We start from the raw sequence: 24,619 nt of genomic DNA on the forward strand, positions 1-24,619 counted from the left end.
CGAAAAAACAGCGTATGTATGTATGTATATAGTATGTGCAAACAAATATGTATCCGATCATACACAAATATATATCACCCATAAACCAACATTAAACAAAAACAGACATGCGATCTTTAGTGCTCACAAATACAAAACATTAACAAACTTAACAAATAGAAAAACGTATCGGCCCTGTCGACAACATTTCTAAATACAATACTATCTATGATTAAGAAAAAAATATGTAGCTTGTCTTTTAAAAGCGTATAAAGATAGACTTCCCAATATAATCTCAATATAGTTATAGATGTATTTATTTTATATGTAAATAGTTATTATCATTCATTTCCAATTGTTTGTAGAAATAAAGTTCGTAAATGAATCTGTAATTAATTCCGAAAATAAAAAGAAATTTTCGAAGACTTTATTTCGATTCAAGATATAAAGAAGACTAATTTCTTTTCTAAAAACGGTCAATATATATCTAGGTTTCAGGAATTAAAGAAGACTTATTTCTTTTCTAATATATATCGAGGCTTATATTACATCCATGTATTATTGTATAATATTTATTAAGTGAAACATACAACGTTAATTAAATACGAAGTTGTAAATTTGATAATCGCCTAAAAGTAACAGAGCGTGGGATGTGAGTAATTGGTTGTAGACGGAATCGAAGAGGCGCTGTACAGTGTAGGTTCTCTTTGTGTAGACCGTAGAGTACCGCTAGCGTATATTAATTGCGTTTACATTCTATGTAAATATGTATATTTCTTAAGGATTCGCCCTAAATTACTTCGATTATATTTGACAACAAATGACGAATTATATAATCATTGGTACACCGACGCGTTGTATTTCTACCGTTAAACAGTAATACTTACTATATAGCTGTGTGTGGCTTGAAGGGTAAGTGAGCTAGTGTAACTACAAGCACAAGGGATGTAATATATTATTTCTCATAGTTGGTGGCACATTGGCGATGTAAAGTATGGAATTTACTATCCATAATATAGTTTCTAAAAAAAAGTTAGAATAAATATATACTTAAATCTCATCGTAAAATTGTAGAAATTATGAACGGAGCATTAAATTTAAATTAAACGTATAAAATTTAGACAGTTTACAATCTTTAGATTAGGTTAGGTCAGAGTTTTAATTACCTAACAGTAATTCCCCCGTTTCATTCACTTATTTTTAACAAGCAACATCAGACAAGATTTATTGAAAAGTAACTGTTACTTAAAATTATTCAGTAACGTGTATAATTAATGTTATTTGCTAAATAGCAAGATTATAGCTGATAAGACCAGATTTCCCGGAATTTCGGGTTTAAATCCAGGGTGGACCCATAAAAAATTATTTTAATTTTCTGTTAAGCTATTTTCAGTCTTGAGACATTTTGATTTATCCGTGTTTACATCCCCGTGCCTCGAAAGGGGAGTTAAGCTGTTAACCTTGCGCCTGAAATCTCCGTTGCTATTGGGCATGATTGCGCAACAGGTTTGCCAAATTTATTTAGTACACGATAAGTGTTAAATAAATCACCTTTGCATTATTTATTTAAAAAAAATGTATTATTTTGGGAGAATTAAAACTTTTTTACAAAGACTTCCTTGTTCAAAGCATCATTTTTTGTTTCGTTTGTTTGTATTTAAAGTTTCAGCGAACCAGCGATATAAAATTAGTTGGATATAGGATCTACTGGTAGCCTTAGCGTACACTATAATATCTGGATAATTATAAAGGAAAGTACTGCTTTATTAAGATTAAGTATCATTTACAAACGATGAGTATAAATTGTAATTGGAAATAGCTTTCTTGAAACCTTCATGTAGCTAATAATGTAGGTAAGTTGTTAACATGTCTGCTTATGTAAATGATTTAACACGTTAACATATAAAATCAAGATAATGAATAAGCGGAATATTCATATGTACTTGTGATTTGAAGTTATAATAAGCACATTTGAAAGCATAATCCCTTGGAGCAGGAAGTCGACTCCGCAACAATTAATAACTTTACTTACATGCAAGTATTATTGCAGAGTATTCAAATAGCATGTTCTATAAAGGTACTTTTATATTTACTTATATAATTTTTATATAAGACATGAAATCCACTGGGTCTTGGTCCAGTATATAGCAAATGCGAGTGGACTGATAAGTTGCTAGCATTCTTGTTATCGTACTGTTATGATTTGTACAGTTATTTTTAATTTCGATTTTAATTCGTATTAAAATGTTAATTATATAATACAATAACACACAAAACATCAATTTATAACACTAATAAAGTAGTTATTATGTGTTACATGTTAATTATACTTAATTGGATTCACGCCTAAGGCTGGTTTGTAATATGATTTCGAAATTGCTTTTTTAATTTATTTAATATTTTACACATGTATGACACGTTTTTTAACTGAAGTAAAATATAAATAAACCAAATAATGATGAGTTACTCGAAGGAGTCGCTTTGGGCGTGCTTTTGTAAAGAAGGACATTGTATCAAATATCGTAAGAATGAAATTACAACAAGGATTGCATTTTTGGAAATAGTCCGATCAAGATTAGGGATATCTGTGCAAAAAATCTGAGAAGCTGTAAATTTTGGTTTTGGGGTAGGGTTTTGTGCCAACTGGTCTCAGAAGGGTTGAGAAAGACTGAACCATTATTAATACGGGCATATGGGATACAATATCCTGTGACTGGCAGTACATCATAGTGGTTCCTTTTTTTAATTCAATTCGAATGTGGACAGAGGTAACCAGAAAGCCAGTAAACATAAAAAAATAAGCATTCTTCTTAAGATCCTAAACATACTAAGAGGCATCTCTAAACAAACCTGATCTTAAGTAGTCGTGTGCGATGAATACGGCCCCTAACATTCCGCATATGCGTTTAATTCTGCGTGTGTAGTATTTTGTAATTCAAATGGACAGTAACAAGATGTCTTGCCACGTGATTCCTATTATTTCTTCTTAACATTCCTGTTTAGTATGTAGTGTTATTGCAGTGTAGATGGCGTTAGTGGGTGATTCTTTTAAGAACTCTATTATCTTGTAAGCTGGAAATGGCTAACGATTATTCGAACGCGTTAATATGTTGTTTTGAAGTAAACTTCTTTAGAATAACACAAGTAACAGTTCTCAAAATAAAATCAATCTTACAGACGCTTTAATTCCCTCGAGTATATTATGTCCAAAAATGACAAAACTCTCGTCTTCTTTTGTAACAAAAGTAAATGTTTTCCACAAGTACAGACTATAATGAAAATTAAAATTAATTCTTTCCAAAAAAACTTTGTGGATCAGTTTGTACACTTTTAAAAAGTCTATAACATGTCACTTTAATAATTTAACCGATTTAAACCATCTTCTACAGTCTATTTATAGTCTGTGTAAAATTATATTCTTTAATAGACTGTTATTTAGAAAACATTTAAATTTCGAAACTCTTATATCTACGATAGCATATTTCTGTATAAGGCAGGTATCATATTATTAAGGCGTAGTGATAAACGTTTAACCAATAACATCACACTTAGCGGTATCATGACTGTTTCATTTACTAAAGTTTATGCTATACTTAATTATAAATTGCCTTAAACTGATCACAGCCTACGCAGTTCCCACAAGTGTTTATTAACATAACATTGCCTCAACTCACACATACAAATAACGTGGAAATACGCATGTGTGTGAAAGATATTTTACTGATTAATTATCTGTTTATTTTGTTTTATCAATACAGATAATAAATACCAGATTAACTTATTATTTTTATGCCGTTTTAATTATAATTAAATTAATGATCTACTATGTATTTTTTTGTTCTTTTGCTTTCTCACAACATCTTTGCATGAGTTTGTATTATATAACATAAAAATCTTGTGAAATGGCGTTTCCTATTGAAAACTGCCTACGTAAAAAGTAGTAAAAAACCATTTGCCTAATACGTGTATGGCCGTATGTCGTAATGAGTTATAAAAAAGAATGATGTTATAAACTGGCCGATTGGGTGAAATAAAAGATCCGAGGTTGCCCTTAAAAATGGGCATACTTACTATATATATACTTATATATATATAAGTCTTCTCCAAATTGGAACTATTGTGGCACTATTTGGGCTGTTTTTATAACGAGCTTATTATTATTAAAGAAAAAATGTCGTTTGACAAGAAACAGACTGACATCTGACTGAATTCTGTTCAATTTTTAACTCAAAACAGAATATATTTTTTATCTTTGTACTTTTTTATTTTATTAATGTGTACTTCTTATTGTAATTTTAATGTATTGATAACAATAATGTTAAAGTTCAATCTATCATAGGTTATAAATCCAATAATTGCATTGAGATTCCATTGAAAAACATCGCTGTATGTTTTACAATTGTGATATTCTAAAATAATAACCCGATATTAATTTTTTTTGCCAGGTAACTAATTATTTATAAACGGTTCGTTAAGACATATCAGGCAAAGTCCTCAATTCACACAGCCTAAGATGTGTCGAAATAATGTGTGGGAATACATTTGACATGGTTTATTTTTTATCCAACCTTTTTGAATAAATAAAAAGTATCAAGTTATTAATTTTACACTCTACATTGATTGTGAAATATAATTACAAAAATAAAAAATAAATATTAATGATTTTCTTGTCACAAGCCAAGTGACAGCGCAAAATAATAAGTTGACATTTATATTTTTAATCTATATTTTTACCGCCTAATACATAAATTGTCTCGACTAGCAAAATATTTTGCACTCAACTAGCGCAGATAAATTAGCCTATATTCTTATTTCAAATCATATCAAATAATTAATAATATTGTTGTTGAATGTTTCAAATGTCAAAATTCATAACCTAATACGCGATGCAGTACTTTTTGTTTTTTCTTGCTAGTTAAAGTATGAAATATGTTAATACTAAAAATGATAAGACCGCTACTAAATAGTTTATTTTATCGACAAGAAGTATGAATATTAAAAATCATCGTACATCGGACTAAAAAGATTTTATATATTTTTTTTACTCCAACGCAATGTAGACATTTAGCCGATGCCGTTCATTGACTGTGGAAAGTTGTTAATTAAGACCGGGTGATTGGCACGATTGTGTAACCGAACGCATTGAATAGCTGTATAGGGTAATATTGTGAGAAGACATGATTAAAAATACAAGAATAATAAACTTTAAATATGACATTTAACAAATATCTTGATGCAATGAACAAATGAAAATGCAATAAGTAAAAAAAAAAGATCAGAATGCCAGTAACAATACATGGATTTTTAAATTAAGCATTCGGTTTACTTTTAGAAAACAATTGCGTTGTTTATGTGCGTGACAACACACGGTTTTTATTGCGCCTCTAAGTACTCTTTTAAGAAAGTCTTTACGAGCGAAACATTGTATAAGGTGTAAAATATTATACAATGTTTTGAGATATTTGAAGACCAAATGGCACGCGTGAAGACTATCAAAACTAGTCTCAGAATTAATAAGTTTTTATTTAATATCATATAGTGTATGTATGACTTTAATATCATATAGTAGTCCGGTCAATTTAGACATTAGGTGATACATAAACTAGCTGACTTTTCATACAGAGGAATGTTCCTCACCATTCATATGTATGAAAAATATACTCCAAGTAAAGAAAGCGATTTCAGCAATATATTATGAACAATTTTACCACGTTACAGCTTGTAAGTTTATGTAAATTCACTCTAGTTGTTTAGTTTAATTCGACTGCATTACATTCTTTATTTTATTGTTTGATTGTTTTTTATGTCTAGGTCGAAAAATATACTATGCAACAGTGGGCAAATACACGCACTACACTAGTAAAGTAGCTTAGGTTTTGGTGCGTAAGCTTGTCTCTCAGGCACACCAAAGTTGGTCTTTTTTAATTCGTAGTGCGATAATCTATCAAGATATATAAATAATAATCTTTTTATATATGAAGTAAAAAAAGATCTAAGTATTCGTGTCTTATATCAAATTACTTTTTGTTCCATTAGCTGTTGAAACAATTGGTACATGGAGTAGCAATATTGCCTCCACTGGTGACAGGAGGGCTGGTTTGTTTTTAGCCCAACGCTGCTATCATTCTTGCCACCATTCACGCGGTCAAGATTTATACAGTATTTCAAATTCATATTTATATATATTTAAGGATTCAATAACAAATACGTTTGACAATATCGTGTTAGGCATATTTTTTACAGCAATTTGTTTAATTCAGGGCATAGGTATAATCCAAGGACGGCAATGACGACTCGTGAAACTGACACCTGTCAGTTTATAAATAAATTATTCATAGACAATTTGAAGAAAATACCATAAATTCCAATACGAGGGAAAAACTTTAAGGATGTCCAATGATAATTACAGCAGAGGTTATTAATGTTTGTCGCAATTACAGAATGTTAGAACTTAGATGTTCAGCAAGTTTTTGCTTGCGCTGTGCAACCTCATGATTTATGCTCGCCTTTGTGCACAGTGTAAACTGTAAATAGACCGCTATTCCCACGGCCGGATTCAGCGGCATTCACATGTATGAATTCATTAAGTATTCAACGTGTTAATGATAGTGCAGGGGGAAGTACGATTAATCAAAAGAATATTACAGGATAGTTAGAAAACAAAATGGTTGGAACAGGAAAGGCATTCATTTCTTAACGACTGCAAAATACTCGTACAAAGTTTCTAAAACTATTTTTCCATACAGATATTATAAATACGAAAGTAGCTCTGTCTGAATGTAGTTCTTTCACTGTCAAATCACTGATTAAATTTGATGAAGTTTTGTATGAAGAGTGCGTGAACTCCAAGGAGAGACAAAGGCTTTTTATGCTAGTCTGCTTTTGGAAAATCTAAAATCTCATAAACAGATAACTCTTACAAACTTGAAATTTGGTAGGTAGATTGTAGATACCCGCTAAGAACGGATTTTACGAAACTGTCACCCTAAGGTAAGGTAAGGGGGTAACCTTAGGGTGACAGTTTCGTAAAATCTGTTCTTAACAGGGGTTAGAAGATTGTGTTGTATAAATTTTGCGGAAATGCCGCAGGTTTAGCTAGTAATGTACTATAGTATGTATTAAAAATATACAGTACAATATATACAGTATGTATTAAAATATATTGGAAATTGTTAATTTTAATATCTGTACTAATTTATAAAGCTTTTTTCGAAAAAATCATAAATATGACTATAATACAACTATGATAAAAGTAGGCGGAACAATAAAATATAATATGAGTGTCCACAAGGAGTAACTATTACAAAATAAAACCTTCCATTAAATGAATTATTTATCTAGAAGTAAGTCCTAGACACACTTGAAGAATGCTAAGAATGACATCATTCGGTCATACATTATCAATAATTATGTAAATATAAAGATAATTTTTCATTCGAAAACCTGTTTGATCGCCCACAGATTTTAAAACTCACTTCTGAATTATTTTGTTTGTTAAACTTACGGTAATTTCTCGCGTGAGAATGAGAGCTTTTGTCATGTTAGTGGGTTAAGTTTGAGGTGAAAAGGTTATTCGCTTTGATTAAAATAAGTGCTGGTTGGGAACGAGGCCTGTTATAATTGTAACTGTTATTAAAACCAGAGATTTCATATTGATGACACAAAAACTTTTAAATTTTGATGAATCTATTTTTGTGTATATGTATATTATGTCTTAATCCAACGATTCTACGCTAAAGTAGCTCTGTCTGAATGTGGTTCTTTCACGGTCAAATCACTGATTTAAATTTGATGAAGCTTTTTTATGAAGAGAGCTTAACTCTCTTAAACTCCAAGGAGAGGCAAAGGCTTTTTATTATCGTCAGCTTTTTGAAAATATAAATCTCATAAACACATAAGACTTACATTGAAATTTGGTAGGTAGGTCATAGACACCTTAAGGAGACCATGACAAATCATGCGAATTCATAATTTTAAATATTGTCTGTATTTAATAACTGTTTGATTATTTTGTCAACGTCTCAAGGATGATTTCGTTATATAATCATCCGTCTTATACCCTTTATTTATTACTAGTGGTCAACAGCGGTTTCGCTTGCGTTTTTCAGTGTTGGTTGTCATATGTTAGGCAAAAAAAGAAAAGTTGATTTGGCCGTGAAAGAGAGACAAACGGATAGACAGACAGAGCTACTTACACATTTATAATACATATTAGCATTAATACCTATACCCAAAAATTACATAGTTCACTAACTTTTTCTTGTTTAGCTTATAACGAATAATTATCCTGTTACAAAAATTTGATGTTACTATTATCATTTTCAATCTGCATTATTATTATTTATTTATATAGAAAGGACGAACAATGGAAGGACAGTCTGGTGGTTAGCGATCACCATCGTCAATAGACACAGCCATTACAAGATTTGTATATCCCTGAATACAATTACGACATCATTGCGTTGCCACCTAGAATCTAAGGTGTGCCTGTAATTACCCCGACCCGCTCACACTTCAAGCCGGAAAACAGAACCAAATGGCGTTATTTGATAAAATAAATACTGAGTGAATTCTGTACAAAGCCCTGCTATAATCTATACTAATATTATAAATGTGAAAGAAACTCTGACTATATGTCTTTCTCTCTTTTACCGTCAAACTGTTAAATCGAATTTGATAAAATTTGTTATGAAGCAACACACTTCACCCCGGAAAATAGCAGAACTAAATAGCGTTATTTGGTAAAATTAATACTGTCTGAAGTCTGTCCAAAGCCCTCCTATAATCTATACTAATATTATAAATGTGAAAGTAACTCTGACTGTCTGTCTGTCTCTCTTTCACCGTCAAACCGTTAAATCGAATTTGACAAAATTTGGTATGAAGCATCTTTGAAATCCAAGGAAGGATAAAGGTTACTTTTTTGCCTGACACGTGATAATCAAGTCATAAAACGCGAACGAAGTGACAAGCGACAACTAGTTCAAAAGTAAATTACAAAGATTTCAAGTAGATTTGCACATTAAGTAGAAATTATTAATCAGAGCAGAGAGTTTTGAAATTCAGTTCCTGAGCCTTCCGCGTTACGGCGTAACTGCGTCGTTAGACTGTCGCAAGGAACCACAGCCTGTCGGTGTTACAAAACTATTGTGATAATACTTAACAAGGCAAGATACAAAGCAAAGTATATCTGATTTGAATAAAAGTTTTCTTTTGTATTTACATTTGAATAGTTTAAGTTCCTCGTTGTTTTAGTATCTATCTTCTTCAGTTACACAATCGAAGATTCTGGGGCAAAATGATTGGTTGTAATGGGTGGTAGAATCGCCGTTAGGAAACTTAAACCCAATTGCAATCTTGCCTCTAGAACACGTAAGTCCTTTTGTCTTGCGACTGAATGCCGATAGATCAAACAATGCGAGTGCTTCGATGCACCGATCCACCGAGCACGAGATGAATTATAAACACAAATTAAGCAAATTAATATTCAGTGGTGCTTGCCTATATCTGAACCAGCAATCATCGGTTAAGACGCATTCTAACCACTGGGCCATCTCGCCTCTCGAATTTAGTCAAAAAATATTACATTAAAAAAGGCTTAATTGACAATATCAAAATAATTTGTATATCTAAATAAAACTCGTCGTATCTCACGGCTTCGACAGAACTATCGCTCCGAAATATATGTGGATATTTGACTCATATTTTATTAATAAATACCAACGCTTGAATTCAAATCCGTAATAGATAATTTAAAAGAATAAAATTTTTAGAATAAATTCGAGCATTATAGTACAATTATAGAATAAGATCAAACTACACATAGCACTATAAAAGAAACACATAACAATATACATATATATAACAGTTCTAATTTCGGTGTACATTTACGGGCGTACAAAGCGTACTGTATCGAGATGCGTGGGCGCAAGGTCGCTTGAATCCACTCCATTCATAACCTGATATACTTACAACGGATTATATCATGGGTGACATTTATGCATTAATTTCGTCGATAGCAATCTTTAATTTATTCATACAATCTACATCCATTAACCAGCATGACGATAAATTATTATATTATTATAAAATACATTTAAAAAGTGAAAGCGTCGTATGTAATAGGTCAAATCATAAGTACTTAGGACTTTTATGTTATTACTTCCCGACGTGATTTACTGCTAATGTTATCTTATAATTTATACTCAAAGAATAACATTAATTGCGTGAAATATTGAAATTACATTATCTATATACATATAATAAAATTGGAGGGTCTGTTTGTAATATTGAAATAGCCCTCTTTACTCAATGCATATGTATATGTACCGGGTACACAACACGGTACTTATACCAATATACCATTTTTTACAATTTTTAAGCGACTTCAAAAAAAGGAGTGTTCTCATTTCGACCCGAATCTTTCAATAATATGTATTTAAATCAAATTATTTTATTACTTTTTAGTGCTCATTATTTTGAAGTCGGTGTTATTTTTTAGAAAAAATATTTTAGTATCTAACTTTCTCTCTGAACGGCTGGACCGATTTTAACGAGACCTTTCCTGGGACACAACTGATATATTAAGGAGTAACTTAGGCTACAATATTTTTATTTGTTTTTGTTAAATTAAAACGCGTACAAGGTCGCGGGCACAGCTAGTTTAAATAATAAAATTGTACATTTAGTACCGTTTACGTGTAGATTGAAAAGTTCATAATATTTTATGGTAGGTTGGTTTATGTATAATTTATCTGAAATTGATTCGTGATATTCTAAATTGAACGCTCCGGTCACAATGCTTCGATAATTTTCAATCTCGTTTCATTTACTGCAGACTAACTGTGTTCGAATGATCGTCCAGACAATTATAATGAAAATAAATAAAACGAATGAACTGTGCTTGTAACATTTCGTAGCTGTTAGTGCAAACGATCTCATGTAATAATATAAGATAAAATATTGATACATTCTGTATTTTTTATTATATGCTTATATTAAAAAAATGTGCAGGATTTATTATCCATTTATTTGTCTGCTTAGCGGATGAAATGAGCCACTTGATGGTAAGTGGTCACCACCGTCCATAGACAATAATGCTGTAAGGTGTTTCACCGATGTATACATAGCTCAGGCGCCACCGAACTTGGGAACTATGATGTCACAGGTGCCTGTAGTTACACTGGCTAACTTAATCTTCAAACCGAAAAACAATAATACTGAGTTCAGCTGTTTGCATCGCAGAGTATCTTGAGAGTGGATGGTACCTAAAGGCTAGCCCAAAAGCGTACAACCAATAAATAAAAATCTGCACATTTTTAACATTATAAATATACAGGATAGAGATTAATGGAGAAAGACAGAAGACTGTTTCTCTCTCTCAAAGGATAATCTAGATTTATTCCACTTTAGGTACTCTTCTTGAACAAAGTGTGCACTATTATTTACATTGTCAAGGCGACCAGATGTTATGACTATTGTTCGTTCGCCCTTGAAATCGGTACACAAATGTAAACTCGTTTCCGAGGTTGGTTCCTTAAGTGACATGGGCATGAGATACGACACGCTTATGTGATCAGCGGGCTCACGAAGGACGCTTTTAACAAAAACTCCTTAAAGCCTTAACCAGATCTTAAGAAACTAAGGAGGAGACGGCGGCTCTATCCTATTCGGCTTAAATGAAACGTTTTCTAAATCTATTTATATAATAAAATTGGAGAGTTTGTTTGTAATATTGAACAAAACGCTTTTTATTAAATGCATATATATGTACATATTTACAATACATATGTATACCAAAATAACATAACTTTCAATTTTGTTTCTATCTGTTTGTTCCGGCTAATCTCTGCAATGGCTGGACCGATTTTGATAGACTTTCTCTAGCAGAAAGCTGATATAATGAGAAGTAACTTAGACTACATTAGCTTTTTGTTACATTCAAACGCGTACGAAGACGCGGGTACAGCTAGTTCGAAATAAAATTATCAATACTAACTCTTTCTACTTCACTTGCTTGCGATTGCGTATTTCATCATCATTAAATATAGAGTGTTATTAATACGTTTCTCACGTTTTTGAGAAACTGAACACAATAAACGTGATTTGAGAACATGCAAAATCATTTTACTACGAAGCGTACTATTCATTTCGAAAAGTATAGTTTATTGCATTTTTTAGTATTGTAGGTGATTTTATGGCGTCATTTATGAAACTTTTTTAAGTAATATTAATTTATATTATATTAACATTGGTTGAGAATTAAAAAAAAAACAGTATTACGCTCTGTGTTCCTCGTTCCATTTCTTAAATTAAACTTAAACATTTCACTGAAAAAAAAATATTTAAAATTTTTTTGAGTAGGTAAATAATACTGTATTCGAAATAGTTTGACACAGTTAAAAGTGAAACCCTAGTATAACCTTGACTTTCAATATCCAGATCCGGTGTAGTTATGCACGTAGAGTGTGCAAGCGTTGCGCTTTTCCTGTCCATACTAACATATCTGGTTACTTTCCTCATAAGTTTTCAGTATGAGACTCGGATTTTTAAAGAAAGTAAGACTGCGTGATTATACACGAAGACTAGTTTTGCCCGCGACTTCTCATTTCATTAAATTTATTAAAAAAGGTATTGTTGTAGCCTAGGTCGCTCCTTGTTCCATTAGCTTTCGATCAGTGAAAGTACCGTCAAAATCGGTCCAGCTTTTCCAGAGATTAGCCATAACAAACAAATAGATAAAACAAAAATTGAATAATGTTTTTTTTTATATACGTGTGGATGAGTGGATCTAATTTCATCGAAATTCAGCCACATGTGCATTCCACCAACCCGCATTTGAACAGCGTGGTGGAATATGTTCCAAACTCTCCTTAATGGGAGAGGAGGCCTTGGCCCAGCTGTGGGAAATTTACCAGGTTGTTACTTTACGTTTTCTACTCATGTTTTACTGTATAAAAGTTTTATAAACATAATTTTCCAATATTGTATATGTTGGTAAATTTCCAATACTTAAATAAAATCAAATTAGATTTAGTCACCACCCTATGACTGAAACAAATAGTAAATTTGTCAAATACAGTCCGGCCCTGGCAGCAATATATCAGTACACGTCCGGTTTTCACTAAAAGGATTCAAGGATTCAACCTCGTTACAAATCTGCAGTCGTGGTCATGCATTATTAAACGCATCGGAGCTGTCAACTCCAAAACGGACGAACTATATTTTTGATTCGTTCTACGTATTGATAAATTATTTATGTTTTAAATTTATATTTCGGGCTGAATTCGGACCTGTTTGCACTTAAATATATTTCATTTGTTTTAATGCTATTGAAGATTAAAAAGAAAGAGAGAGATGGCAAGTTTTGACTGAAATTCTCGAAATAAATTATTATAGTACGACACAACTTAGATGTAGCATCGGTAAATTCAATAAAACCGATTACTGCCGATTTACACAACCAATATAAATAGCTCCCTATCGCGCCATTCGACGCTATTCGTCACTATAGATTGCTAGATGTATCAAATTGACGAATATATTAGGTCATACGACATTACAAGTTATTACGTTTGTATCAAGATCATATTCACATAAGAAATAAATATCGATAATTTGGGATAGCGTACTTAATTCGGATGTGATCGGTTTTACGAATTTCCGATGTTACATCTAAGTTGTGTCGTACTATGCTTATAACCTATAGTCCATTCCAATGACAAAAGGAAACATTCAAAACATACCGTATTTTTCAGTATCACAAGTGTTTTGTTGATAATTCCACTATAAGATTAACTACAAACAGTACTTGATTAATATATCTTCATTTGTAATACAACAATATTTCACTAAACTACATAGATCCACTTTAATTTCACTTCCAAAGTAACGAAAACAGTTTTGTCGACATTCAAGACGCCATTTCTCGATTACGAACATTAAAAATAGAGGCCTCAACTAGGCATGTTCGCTAAACGAATGTAGACGAATGAATTTATACAGATAAAAAATATATTATTTTAGTTTTAAAATTCATTATAGATATATTTTTTTAAATACATTTATTTAATTGGTTGTAATATATAATATAAATTATTTATTAGAAACGTAAAAAGTAACCTAACGATAGATAAAAAAGTTATTTTTATACAGTAAGGTTTTTACATAAAAATAATATTTTTACCAAAAATGTTAAAATAATTATTTTACTTAAAAATAATCTCTTATCTCGAAATGTAGATCAGTTTTGTGCATAGCAATTTTATAATTTTGAAAATAATACAATGTTAAGAAAGACATTCGTCTCTCATCTTTCATATCATGTGCACGGATGCATATTCGGAATTCTCTGAAGGTTTTTATTACGACCTGACTTTGTTTAAACGGAAAATTACTTTTAAAATAAAAAATATATATATCGTTCTTTAGCATTAATTACCCATTCATTCAATTATTTTCACCTCACTAGTCGAACGCAAATGACATATCAATTCAAGGTCAAAGTTGTTTATTTACCTTTTCTCCTCTTCCCATTGGAATAGACTATAGTAATAATTTGAAGATCACGTGACACATCTGTGATGTCACATTATCCCATTCGAATTTCTATTTTAACAAGCTTTTATTTAACTTAACATGTGAATTTTAGTAAGTTTGTTTCAAACCAGTTGTTCGAAATCAAATGCGGTGAAATTTTGCAAACAATTATGGAGCTGGCGACAATCCAGTATACACTTATAATATATTACATGCAGAATACACGGATAATGAAAATAATCAAAATCGGATTCTGCTGACGGTTCATATACTTTATTTTCTATTTACTTCTGGCCGTTTTAGTCGTAAGATCTTTAAGACGATATAACTGACTGTAGTTGGGGTTTTCATCAAAAATCAGTTACACTGTAACAGTTATTAATACGAAAGTTTGAATGTATAGTACGTGTATATTATACTAGAACAACCCTTGTATTCGAATGAAGTAGGGACGGGAAACATGGGTAATAAATGTTAATTTAAGTAATTATTAACTTCAAGTATTTAAAACGGGACTATTGAGACTATTGTCTCGTGAACAAGACATTCATAGATAATGTCAATGTTGTTTACACCTATAAAGATGTATCACCTCGAATGTCACCCATATTAAATAGATTTTTTTAAGTGTTTAGTGATAAGTCGATGATGTAACTTTTTACAATAAACAATGTCGAAAAATCGAGCACTACCAAATAAAAATAAAAATAAACATGATAACTATCCCATTGGAAATACTTGTAGTAATAAAAATAACCATATTAATTTAAAATTATCAACTTAATGTGGCAAATCGCTCGATAGTTAAGGACGTCAGAAGTTAAAATAAATAAAGAAAAATAAAGAGTACTATTTAGCCTACGGCAGTAGGGGGAGGGAGAGCAAAAGCATGGGGGTAAAAGGGTGTTTCCCTATGAGAAGCGACCAAATTTCTATCATTTCGGACATTTTGTTTCCCGGAAATTCATGCTACTTAAAAAGCAATTATATTAATATACTTATTAGGATTTTCTTTACAAAATGATATTGATATATTCTCATCTCTCTAAATATACTTATTGAGAACCTACCCACGTAATACAGTGATATTAAAGTGACATAATAAGCTGCCTACGAGAAATGGTCACGTGACCATCTGGTCCTTCGCGACACACCGTACATGGAAAGTGGCCGTAGTCCACTGCCGACTCAATTAGTTTTTCACCAAAAAAGACAATGCTTCCTCGCTGCCAGAACAAACATATTTACGGAGACGTATGTTTAACTTTATTTGGTAAGACGAAACTATTGTGATTCACAGAAAGTCCAATTTCGTATAAATTAAATAACTCATTTAAAGAAATGAAAACAAAATATCGATTTGAAATCGATTTGTTTAATCATCAATGATGTGTGATCTGTGATCATAAACTATTCAGAAGACTATCTGAAAAAAAATTTACTAATATTCTTAACATACATGATCTACATCTACAGCAATTAAAAAGTTTTTAAATAACCATAAACAATAAACCGATTCTGTTATTTAATCTTTGTAGATTCTAAAATCAAAATTCAAATAGTTTTAGGTTATGGCATTACATTTTTTTATTACGCATGTTAATAACGCATGAATCTATAATATTCAGTTTAATTATGTTTTATATTGTCATTATTATATACTAGGTTATTTTTACTATATAATAATGTATATAAATAAAGTTTAAGTATACTGTATAGTCTGTAATTTATAAGAACTTCAAGAGCTTGATTCTCACACAGAAACGCAATAAATAATTATCAGTACACGCAATACGTTAACAGATAAAAAAAGCTGAGAACAACGATTAAAATGAAAAGTAAAAAGAATGCAATATTATCTGCTTTCGGATCGGATCCTGCAATCAGAAGCCTTGTCGATTTCTCGTTACACTTAATGACGGACGATCGTTGAGTATTTTATTGATTTACAATTCATAGGCGAAAGCGATTCGTCATTCGACATCGTCGATACCACAGTGCCTTAAGACGAAAGTCTTCAATCAGTGCGTCCTACCCGTCATGACATACGGAGCCGATACGTGGACACTCACGACAAGGCTGGTCCACCATCTTAAAGTCACTCAGCGTGCTATGGAAAGGGCTATGCTCGGCGTTTCTCTGAGGGATCGCATCAGAAATGAGGTGATCCCTCAAAGAACCAAAGTCATCGACATAGCCCACCGGATTAGTAAGCTGAAGTGGCAGTGGGCTGGTCATATTTGTCGCAGAACCGACAACCGTTGGGGAAAACGCGTTCTAGAGTGGAGACCGCGTCTCGGCAAACGTAGTGTAGGACGTCCTCAGGCACGGTGGAGTGACGATTTACGCAAGGCGGCAGGCAGGAGCTGGATGCAAGTAGCCGGAGAAAGACCACAGTGGCGTGCACTTGGAGAGGCCTATGTCCAGAAGTGGACAGGTACGGGCTGATGATGATGATGATGATGATGAATGATGAAGCGAAAGCGATTTATAGCGTAATATAAGTAATAATTTGTGAATGTCACAAAACAAAACTGTATATATAATAGCGTCATACGTTAAAATTTATTTTTAGATCATTAATCACTAGCGACCCGCCCCGGCTTTGCACGTGTGCATTGCTGATTATAAATATACTACATAATTTTTCTTGTTACTTTACTATATTGTCAATGTATTATATACAAAAACCTTCCTCTCGAAACACTATCTTTTAAAAAACTGTTGCGTAATTTTAAAGATCTAAGCATACATAGGGACAGAGTGTGGTAAGCGACTTTGTTTTATACTATGTAGTGATTTCAAGCTATAAAATTTTAGCATGTAACTTAAATAACGAAATGTTAATCCTGATATTCGGGTTTCTAAATGTTACAATAATATTATATGTACTTATAAAATACAACATGTGGTCATGGTATTAATGATACAAATATTTATGTATATGTTACAAACATTTACATATACTATTCTATTTATAAATGGACAATTTGGAAATAACTTTTTTTCATGACAAAATCATACCATGAATTTCAACTTTTGTGTAAAAAAAATCCAATAAAAGCTCGTAATAATGTAAGATGAGATGGATAAAAATAGTATCAACAAAATAAAATTATTAGGCGATTAGTAACTTATTAAGAGTGGTGACTTCTTAACCAGTGTTTAAGAAATATATTGTCAAAAATATCAAGCGATTCGTGCTTAGGCTAAACGTTATCTAAGACATAATGTTATCTTAAATTTTCGCGATTATTACACATTGAAATAAAACTAGTTATAACGGATTTGAATCGCGTATATTAGTGTCAGTCTACCCGTGACCACGAACGCTGTAAAGTGCTCGAAACGTCGGGATGTCAAAAATAATTAATATACGCGATTCAAATCCGTTATAACTAGTTTTATTTCAACGTTATCTAACACGCCTGCTGTTATCAATTACGCCAAAGTTACTGCACATTCCCAGTGCGCACGCGATCGTTTCTACTCTAAGAGGCAAGAATGCGAAGATCACTCGATATTGAATCTAGATATACTGTTATTATATTTTTAAACAAGTACATTTAAATAATTATATCGAATACATCATGATTGTACCTGGAAAGTTGATGCTACTGAGAATGTTATTTTAAAATTAGCTATTTAGAAGAGTTTTTTTTATCTTTGGATGTATCATATTCATCATATCTCAGAAAAATAAGGTAGAACAGTTTTTTATAGAAGTTATACACTATCGAAATGAAATAAATTACAAAAAAAAATCATCATTCCATTTACGTGTTGTGAAAAATTAAAAATTGTGCTTAAGAATATGTTTAAGGCATGAAAATTAAAACTATTTATTTCTAAAATGAATACACTAACGTTTAATATCAATCACTCATCATATTATTATATTATTTGCTGAAAGGTCATGAGTGACGTTTTATGCACAATTACCTCTGGGCTGTAAGAAGTATTCTGCCTTATTCCTCCTGGCTCATATCCATTCAAAAAAAGAGTTTTAAGAAGATTTTCTGGGGCTTGACTTTAGGTGAATGACAACATTAAGTTACCTAACACAACCCTCTAAAACAAGGTGATAGTTATATAAATAGAGTGTTCCCATTTTCCTAACTTTTATTTTTTGATGATTATAACCTTTTCTTTTATTTAATATTTGTTAAACTTCATAAGATGGACCTAGTAAGTAAAATCCCGATTTTTTTAAAACAAAGTTATGGATTTAGTTGTTAAACCTTTGATGCGGCTCAGTGTTACGAAGTTTGCTGTCATACTCTGCTTTGGAAAGCAAGTGATTGCCGGATTACTTTCCCACCGGGCTATTATGAATATGGAAATAAAAGTGCATCCGTGTTCGAGTGACACCACAATGTTTTACGTACATTTATTTTCACATATCCATTATATACATACTTTTGGAAGAAAATAATATAGTAACACCAGTATAAATATAACACTGGTTATCATCTACTTACCAAATAGCAGTCAATAGGCTTTTCCCTCGGCCTGTGGTATGCCTTTTGCAGTTCTGTCTGTTTAAGCGCATGCGCAATGTGCAACGCGCTGGCGTCGAAGCGTCCATATTGGTAGTCGGGCGTATCGCGCGACAACTCCCGCGCAGGCGACGCGTGCACGCTGCCTCCGTTTGTGGCGCGGGTTGGTGACACTAATAACCAAAAATGGAATCAATGAATTTGAAATATCAACACATTTTCACTTATTTTAAGCTACTTGTAAAATAATATTTAATTTTATTAGGATTATCTTACAACATATTCATTTGAAAACTATAATGGGGGAAATTAATCAATTAATTATAAAAGCTTTATATCTATATACATATAATAAAATAGGATTGTTTGTTATATTAAAATAACCGTCTTTTACTAAATGCATATGTATGAACACACGTTACATGTACTGAACTAACATTTATTACAATTTTTGTGTGTCTGTATGTCTGTCAGTTTGTTCCGGATGATCTCTGCTTGTGATGTTGATTACTTCCATAAATATACATATATCTATGCAGTCTATCTTACTGAGGCAATTTGCCTTCCTAATAAAACCATTAATATCGCCACAGAATATTCAATTTATGATGCATAATAATTTATGCTTTTACATAATTATAGTCCGAAATCTAATGTTTCATTTGACGAGCGACATGTTTCGGGACGATTTAAAAAAATAATAATTATTTTTAATAAAAAAAATGTTAATCGGACGTCTAACGTTACATGTACTGAACTAACATTTATTACAATTTTTGTGTGTCTGTATGTCTGTCAGTTTGTGTGTGTGTGTTCCGGATGATCTCTGGAAAGGCTAGACCGATTTTGACGGGACCTTCAATGGCAGATATATGTTGTAATAAGGAGTAACTTATGCTACTTAAGAATTGTTTAGGTTATTTTTGAATTATATATAAAATCTCAGTTTAATTAAAACGCACACAAAGTTGCCGGCACAGCTAGTTTTATGATAAAACTAGCTGTTCCGCACAGTTTCACACGCGTTAAATATTTCAGCTCCGCCCCAAACCAAAATTACAAAACGAAAACGTGATTATGTCATTATTTCAACGAGTTTTAAGTTTTAATATTTATTATCGTGAAATGTTAAGAATCTTATATTATGAACTAGTTGACGCTTGTTGCTAAATGGCGTTTTTAGGGTTCGTCATAAAGAATAGCCTTTGTGCTTGCTTCTTTAGATTTGAAGCTTGCTTATTTTCAGTTCAATTCAGACAGACAGTTAGACAAAGATAGTTTTCTTTAGTTTTGATAATATTAGTATACATATAGATAGCATAACTCATTCATATAGAAAGACTAAACTAAAAGAAAATGGCGAATGATATGACATTAATTTATCAATCATGACTTTTTTCAAATTCGAATGGGATCTAAGCTAACCTAACGGAAGCATCCCGAAGAAATAAATCCAAATCGCTGCATAAATCACGAAGTTCTGACGCAATAAATGCATAAAAGAAATATTACAATCCAATTTTAACCTCCTTCTTACTTTGAAGTCGGTTAAAATTTTCTCACAATTTTCGTTTGATTGATTTCGTGTTTGTTGAATGAAAACATCGTCTATTCTGCAACATTTGTGATATATACGCAAAAGTTTGAAGGAAAGTTATTAATTTTGAATTATTAAATATATATTTCTAGTACAGTATGTCACGTCAGTATAAGTAAGCTATTAGCAAATACTCGCGTGCGAGCGTCGATGTAGATCTGCCGTTATGCATGCCAATTGAGTTAACATACGTGTTTTTTGCTTTATTTATACTTTATTTATTTTTATTTGTGCAAAAAAGTAAATAAAAAGAAATATAATGAGTACATTTATGTTTTTTACTTATTGCTTTACTGTTCATTTTTATCTTAAATGATCGTTACATCATTTTAGTTTTGTCCGAAAATAATAGAAGCCTTAATTTGAAATATTTTTACATATATCAACACAAACCTGCATCGAAATTTATTTCAAATAATTACAATTTTTTTTTAATAGTATGATGTTTTTAATTTGTCTCTAAATATGTGTGTATGTATTTTAGTTTGTTCAGTATATTTTTCAAAGTCGGTTTATTTCAATTTGATTGACATGATCATAAGTTTTATTACGAGTGTATTTCAGAAAAAATAAAATTACATTCGATTTTTAAATTTTTGTTATCAAATGTGTTAATATTAAGATACATTACGAACGAGAAGTGAATCGGTACATTAAATAATTCATTCTAAACGCTTAAAATACATTCATTCATTCTGATCATAAAATCATTCATCACACGAGTAAAATAGTAAAATTACTTACTACTTAGTTGATGAATAAATTACTAATAGGGCGTACGCAAATGTATGCTCTATCACGTGTATCATATAGACGAAATTTCATTGATAATTGTATCAGTAAATTTACACCTCGGAATGGGGGCAATGACCTTTTATATAACCATAAGTCACATACTGAACCGTTCCGTAGAATTTACCTGCATACCAGTTTAAGCTAACCATTTGAAAATGAAAATGTTGATTGCGTCCATAAATATACGTATATCTATGCAGTCTATCTTACTGAGGCAATTTGCCTTCCTAATAAAACCATTAATATCGCCACAGAATATTCAATTTATGATGCATAGTAATTTATGCTTTTACATAATTATAGTCCGAAATGTAATGTTTCATTTGATGAGCGACATATATAAGACGTTATAAAAAACAATTGTTAATCGGACGTTTGACCCGCCATGTAAAGTAAAGTAACAGTCTGTAAAATTCCCACTGCTGGGATAAGTCCTCCTCTTCCATTAAGAAGAGGGTTTGGAACATATTCCATCACGCTGTTCCAATGCGGGTTGGTGGAATGCACATGTGGCAGAATTTCGATGAAATTAGACACATGCAGGTTGCCTCACGATGTTTTCCTTCACCGCCGAGCTCGAGATGAATTATAAAAACAAATTAAGCACATATATATATATATAGTGGTGCTTGCCTGGGTTTGAACCCGAAATCATCGGTTTAGATGCACGCGTTTTAACCACTGGGCCATATCGGCTCGACCCACAGATGATTTTTCCTTTTCAAATGTACATATATAAATATTTAACTAGTTGTTGTTCGAAGCTTGACTCGCGTTTTAAGCGTTGGTGGTCAGGTGTTATATGCATATAAAAAAGTAGCATATCTTTTGGGATATATATGTAAATTTGAACCAAAATTTCGATGTCATCGCCGGATCTCCGGTAGAAGCTGGATAAAATAAATGGAATAGAAGCACGCTTTGAGGGATACCTATGTCCAGCAGTAGGCTGATGATAGTCAATCAAATCTCATCCAATTTGGTTCAGTGCTCGCTGACTACTTTGATGCAATTGCAATATTAGTAAATATGTTTACAAAAATCCACTACACATTCGTGCACTAATAATACCTATACATATTCTTGTATTGTAAGTATGCAATAAGCGTACTAGGTACAGGTATATTTAGAATTAGATACGTCAAAATTTTATCAATAAAGCTTTGTACTGTCTGTTTCTTTGTAAGACTATATCAATTCTGCGCTTGTAGTTAATGAACGCGTTACTGTCTCCGCCTTTATAAGATTTATAGGGTTTATAATTCACGTATTATTCAAGATTAGTTGTGTATTTTCTTATATTCTAATCCAATAGGTGGTAAAAGACTGGTTCATCTGATGGAAAGTGACTACAAGTATGGACATTTGCATCACCAGGAGGTTTGAAGGTGCGATGTCGATCTTTGAGAAATGCGTAGGCTCTTTTCTAGAAGGTTTCCAATTTGTATCGGAGAAAATTTATAGAATATGTATATCGTTACTTAGTTTAAAAACTTACTTTATGTAAGAGACCTTGGGAGCGATATTGAAACTTTATAAAGTATGGGAAAAGATGATGATGAAATACATTCATAATATCTAACTTACATCTTCGGTAATGTACCTATTTATATAAAAAAATACATATATAGGTAAGTACAATTTTTGTTGATGTAATTTCTCTAGTTACTTTGTTTGGACAGTTACTGATATTTACATTAGCAAGTTAAGATAATAGAAATATGTGTTACAAAAAGACAGGGCAAGGACAATTTATTTGTTTTCCTCGCCCTATAAAGAATTAAAATTTACACTATCAGGATAAATTAGGAATATTTATACTTTCGCTGTAAATGCATTTTCTTGGTTACCTAGCACAAATCCCCGTCTGGGTAGGTACCACCCACTCATCAGTTACTCTTCAGCCAAATAACAGTACTCAGTATTGTTGTGTTCCGGTTTGAAGGGTGAGTGAGCCAGTGTAACTACAGGCACAAGGGACTTATGTCCCTTGTGCCTGTAGTTATATTTATGTAGATATCTTAGTTCCCAAGGTTGTCGATGTAAAGAATAGTTAATATTTCTTACAGTGTCATTGTCTATGGGTCATGGTGACCACTTACCATCAGGTGGCCCATTTGCTCGTCCACCAACCGATACCATAAAAAAGACGACTGTTTTGATGCAAAAATTATAGTTCTTTGCGGTATAAATAACACGTGGAAAAGTCGAAGTGGTATAAAATAAACTCGTCGCAGTAATTGATTGCACTTTGCGTTGATTCCGTCAGTCTCGTGTCATCGCGCCTTCAGAATGTGAAATATATCCGTTTCGCCGTATATGGCGTATCGTATCTTTGGATGATCCGTAGAATGGGACTTTCCGAGACGGTGACATGTGTCATCATGGATTTTATCCACATTAAACGTTATATAGCTTTTTTATTTTTATGTGATATAAGTGGACAAGCAAATGGGCCACTTGGTATTAAGCGGTCACCATACCTCATAGACAATGGCGCTGTAAGAAATATTAACCATTCCTCACATCTCCAATGCGCCAACAACCTTGGGAACCAATATGTTCTGCCCTTTGTGCCTATAATTACACTAGCTCACTCACCCTTCGAACCGGAACACAACAATACTGCTGTTTAGGAGTAGAATATCTGGTGAGTGGGTGGTATCTACCCTGACGGACTTGGTCAAAGCCCTACCACCAAGTAAATATAGTCACGAAATGAATTAATATTGGTTAAAACACTGTATCTTTACTCTTCTTATCTTGGGTTCAACTGCAGTTCTAATATCACTGAATTTCCATTGTGTTTAATATTTTTTATAATTGGTCTCGTGCTCAATACCAAGAATTATCCAAGTGATTAGATACAAGTATCGTTGTACCAAGAGAAGCGCACGAAATGTAGTAATTAGTTTTTTTTTCTCAAGGATAAGGGCTTTTTAGTTTTAGTTTTTTGTTCTTATAATTTCATTTATTTATTTTCGTGTGCGCGCATGTGTTTATGTTTACCCAATAGTAAGGGGCCATCTGAAAATCAGTGCTGTGCATTAGCACAGCTTCTACTTAGATAAACCCCTTGCTACCTACACTGTGCTCTTTAAATTTAATTATTTTCTTGTGTATAATCTATGCAATGTATGTGTGTAGCAAAATAAAATGGTTTAAATGGTTTAATTATCTAATTTAATTTCAAATTAATTAAAATAATAAA

General features: G+C 32.0%; 1 protein-coding gene across 4 annotated transcripts in view; it reads right to left on the reverse strand.

Moving 5' to 3' along the window:
• The window catches only part of LOC124537184 (hillarin), a 60,544-nt gene that overhangs the window by 16,494 nt on the left and 19,431 nt on the right, over positions 1-24,619 (reverse strand). For all 4 annotated transcript variants that reach the window (XM_047113917.1, XM_047113916.1, XM_047113918.1 and 1 more), the window contains exon 4: positions 18,999-19,189. In XM_047113917.1, the coding sequence (XP_046969873.1) occupies positions 18,999-19,189 (191 nt within the window). The remainder of the gene's footprint in view (positions 1-18,998; positions 19,190-24,619) is intronic.

This window comes from Vanessa cardui, chromosome 18, assembly GCF_905220365.1.
Source record: "Vanessa cardui chromosome 18, ilVanCard2.1, whole genome shotgun sequence".
Taxonomy (NCBI): Eukaryota; Metazoa; Arthropoda; class Insecta; order Lepidoptera; family Nymphalidae; genus Vanessa; species Vanessa cardui.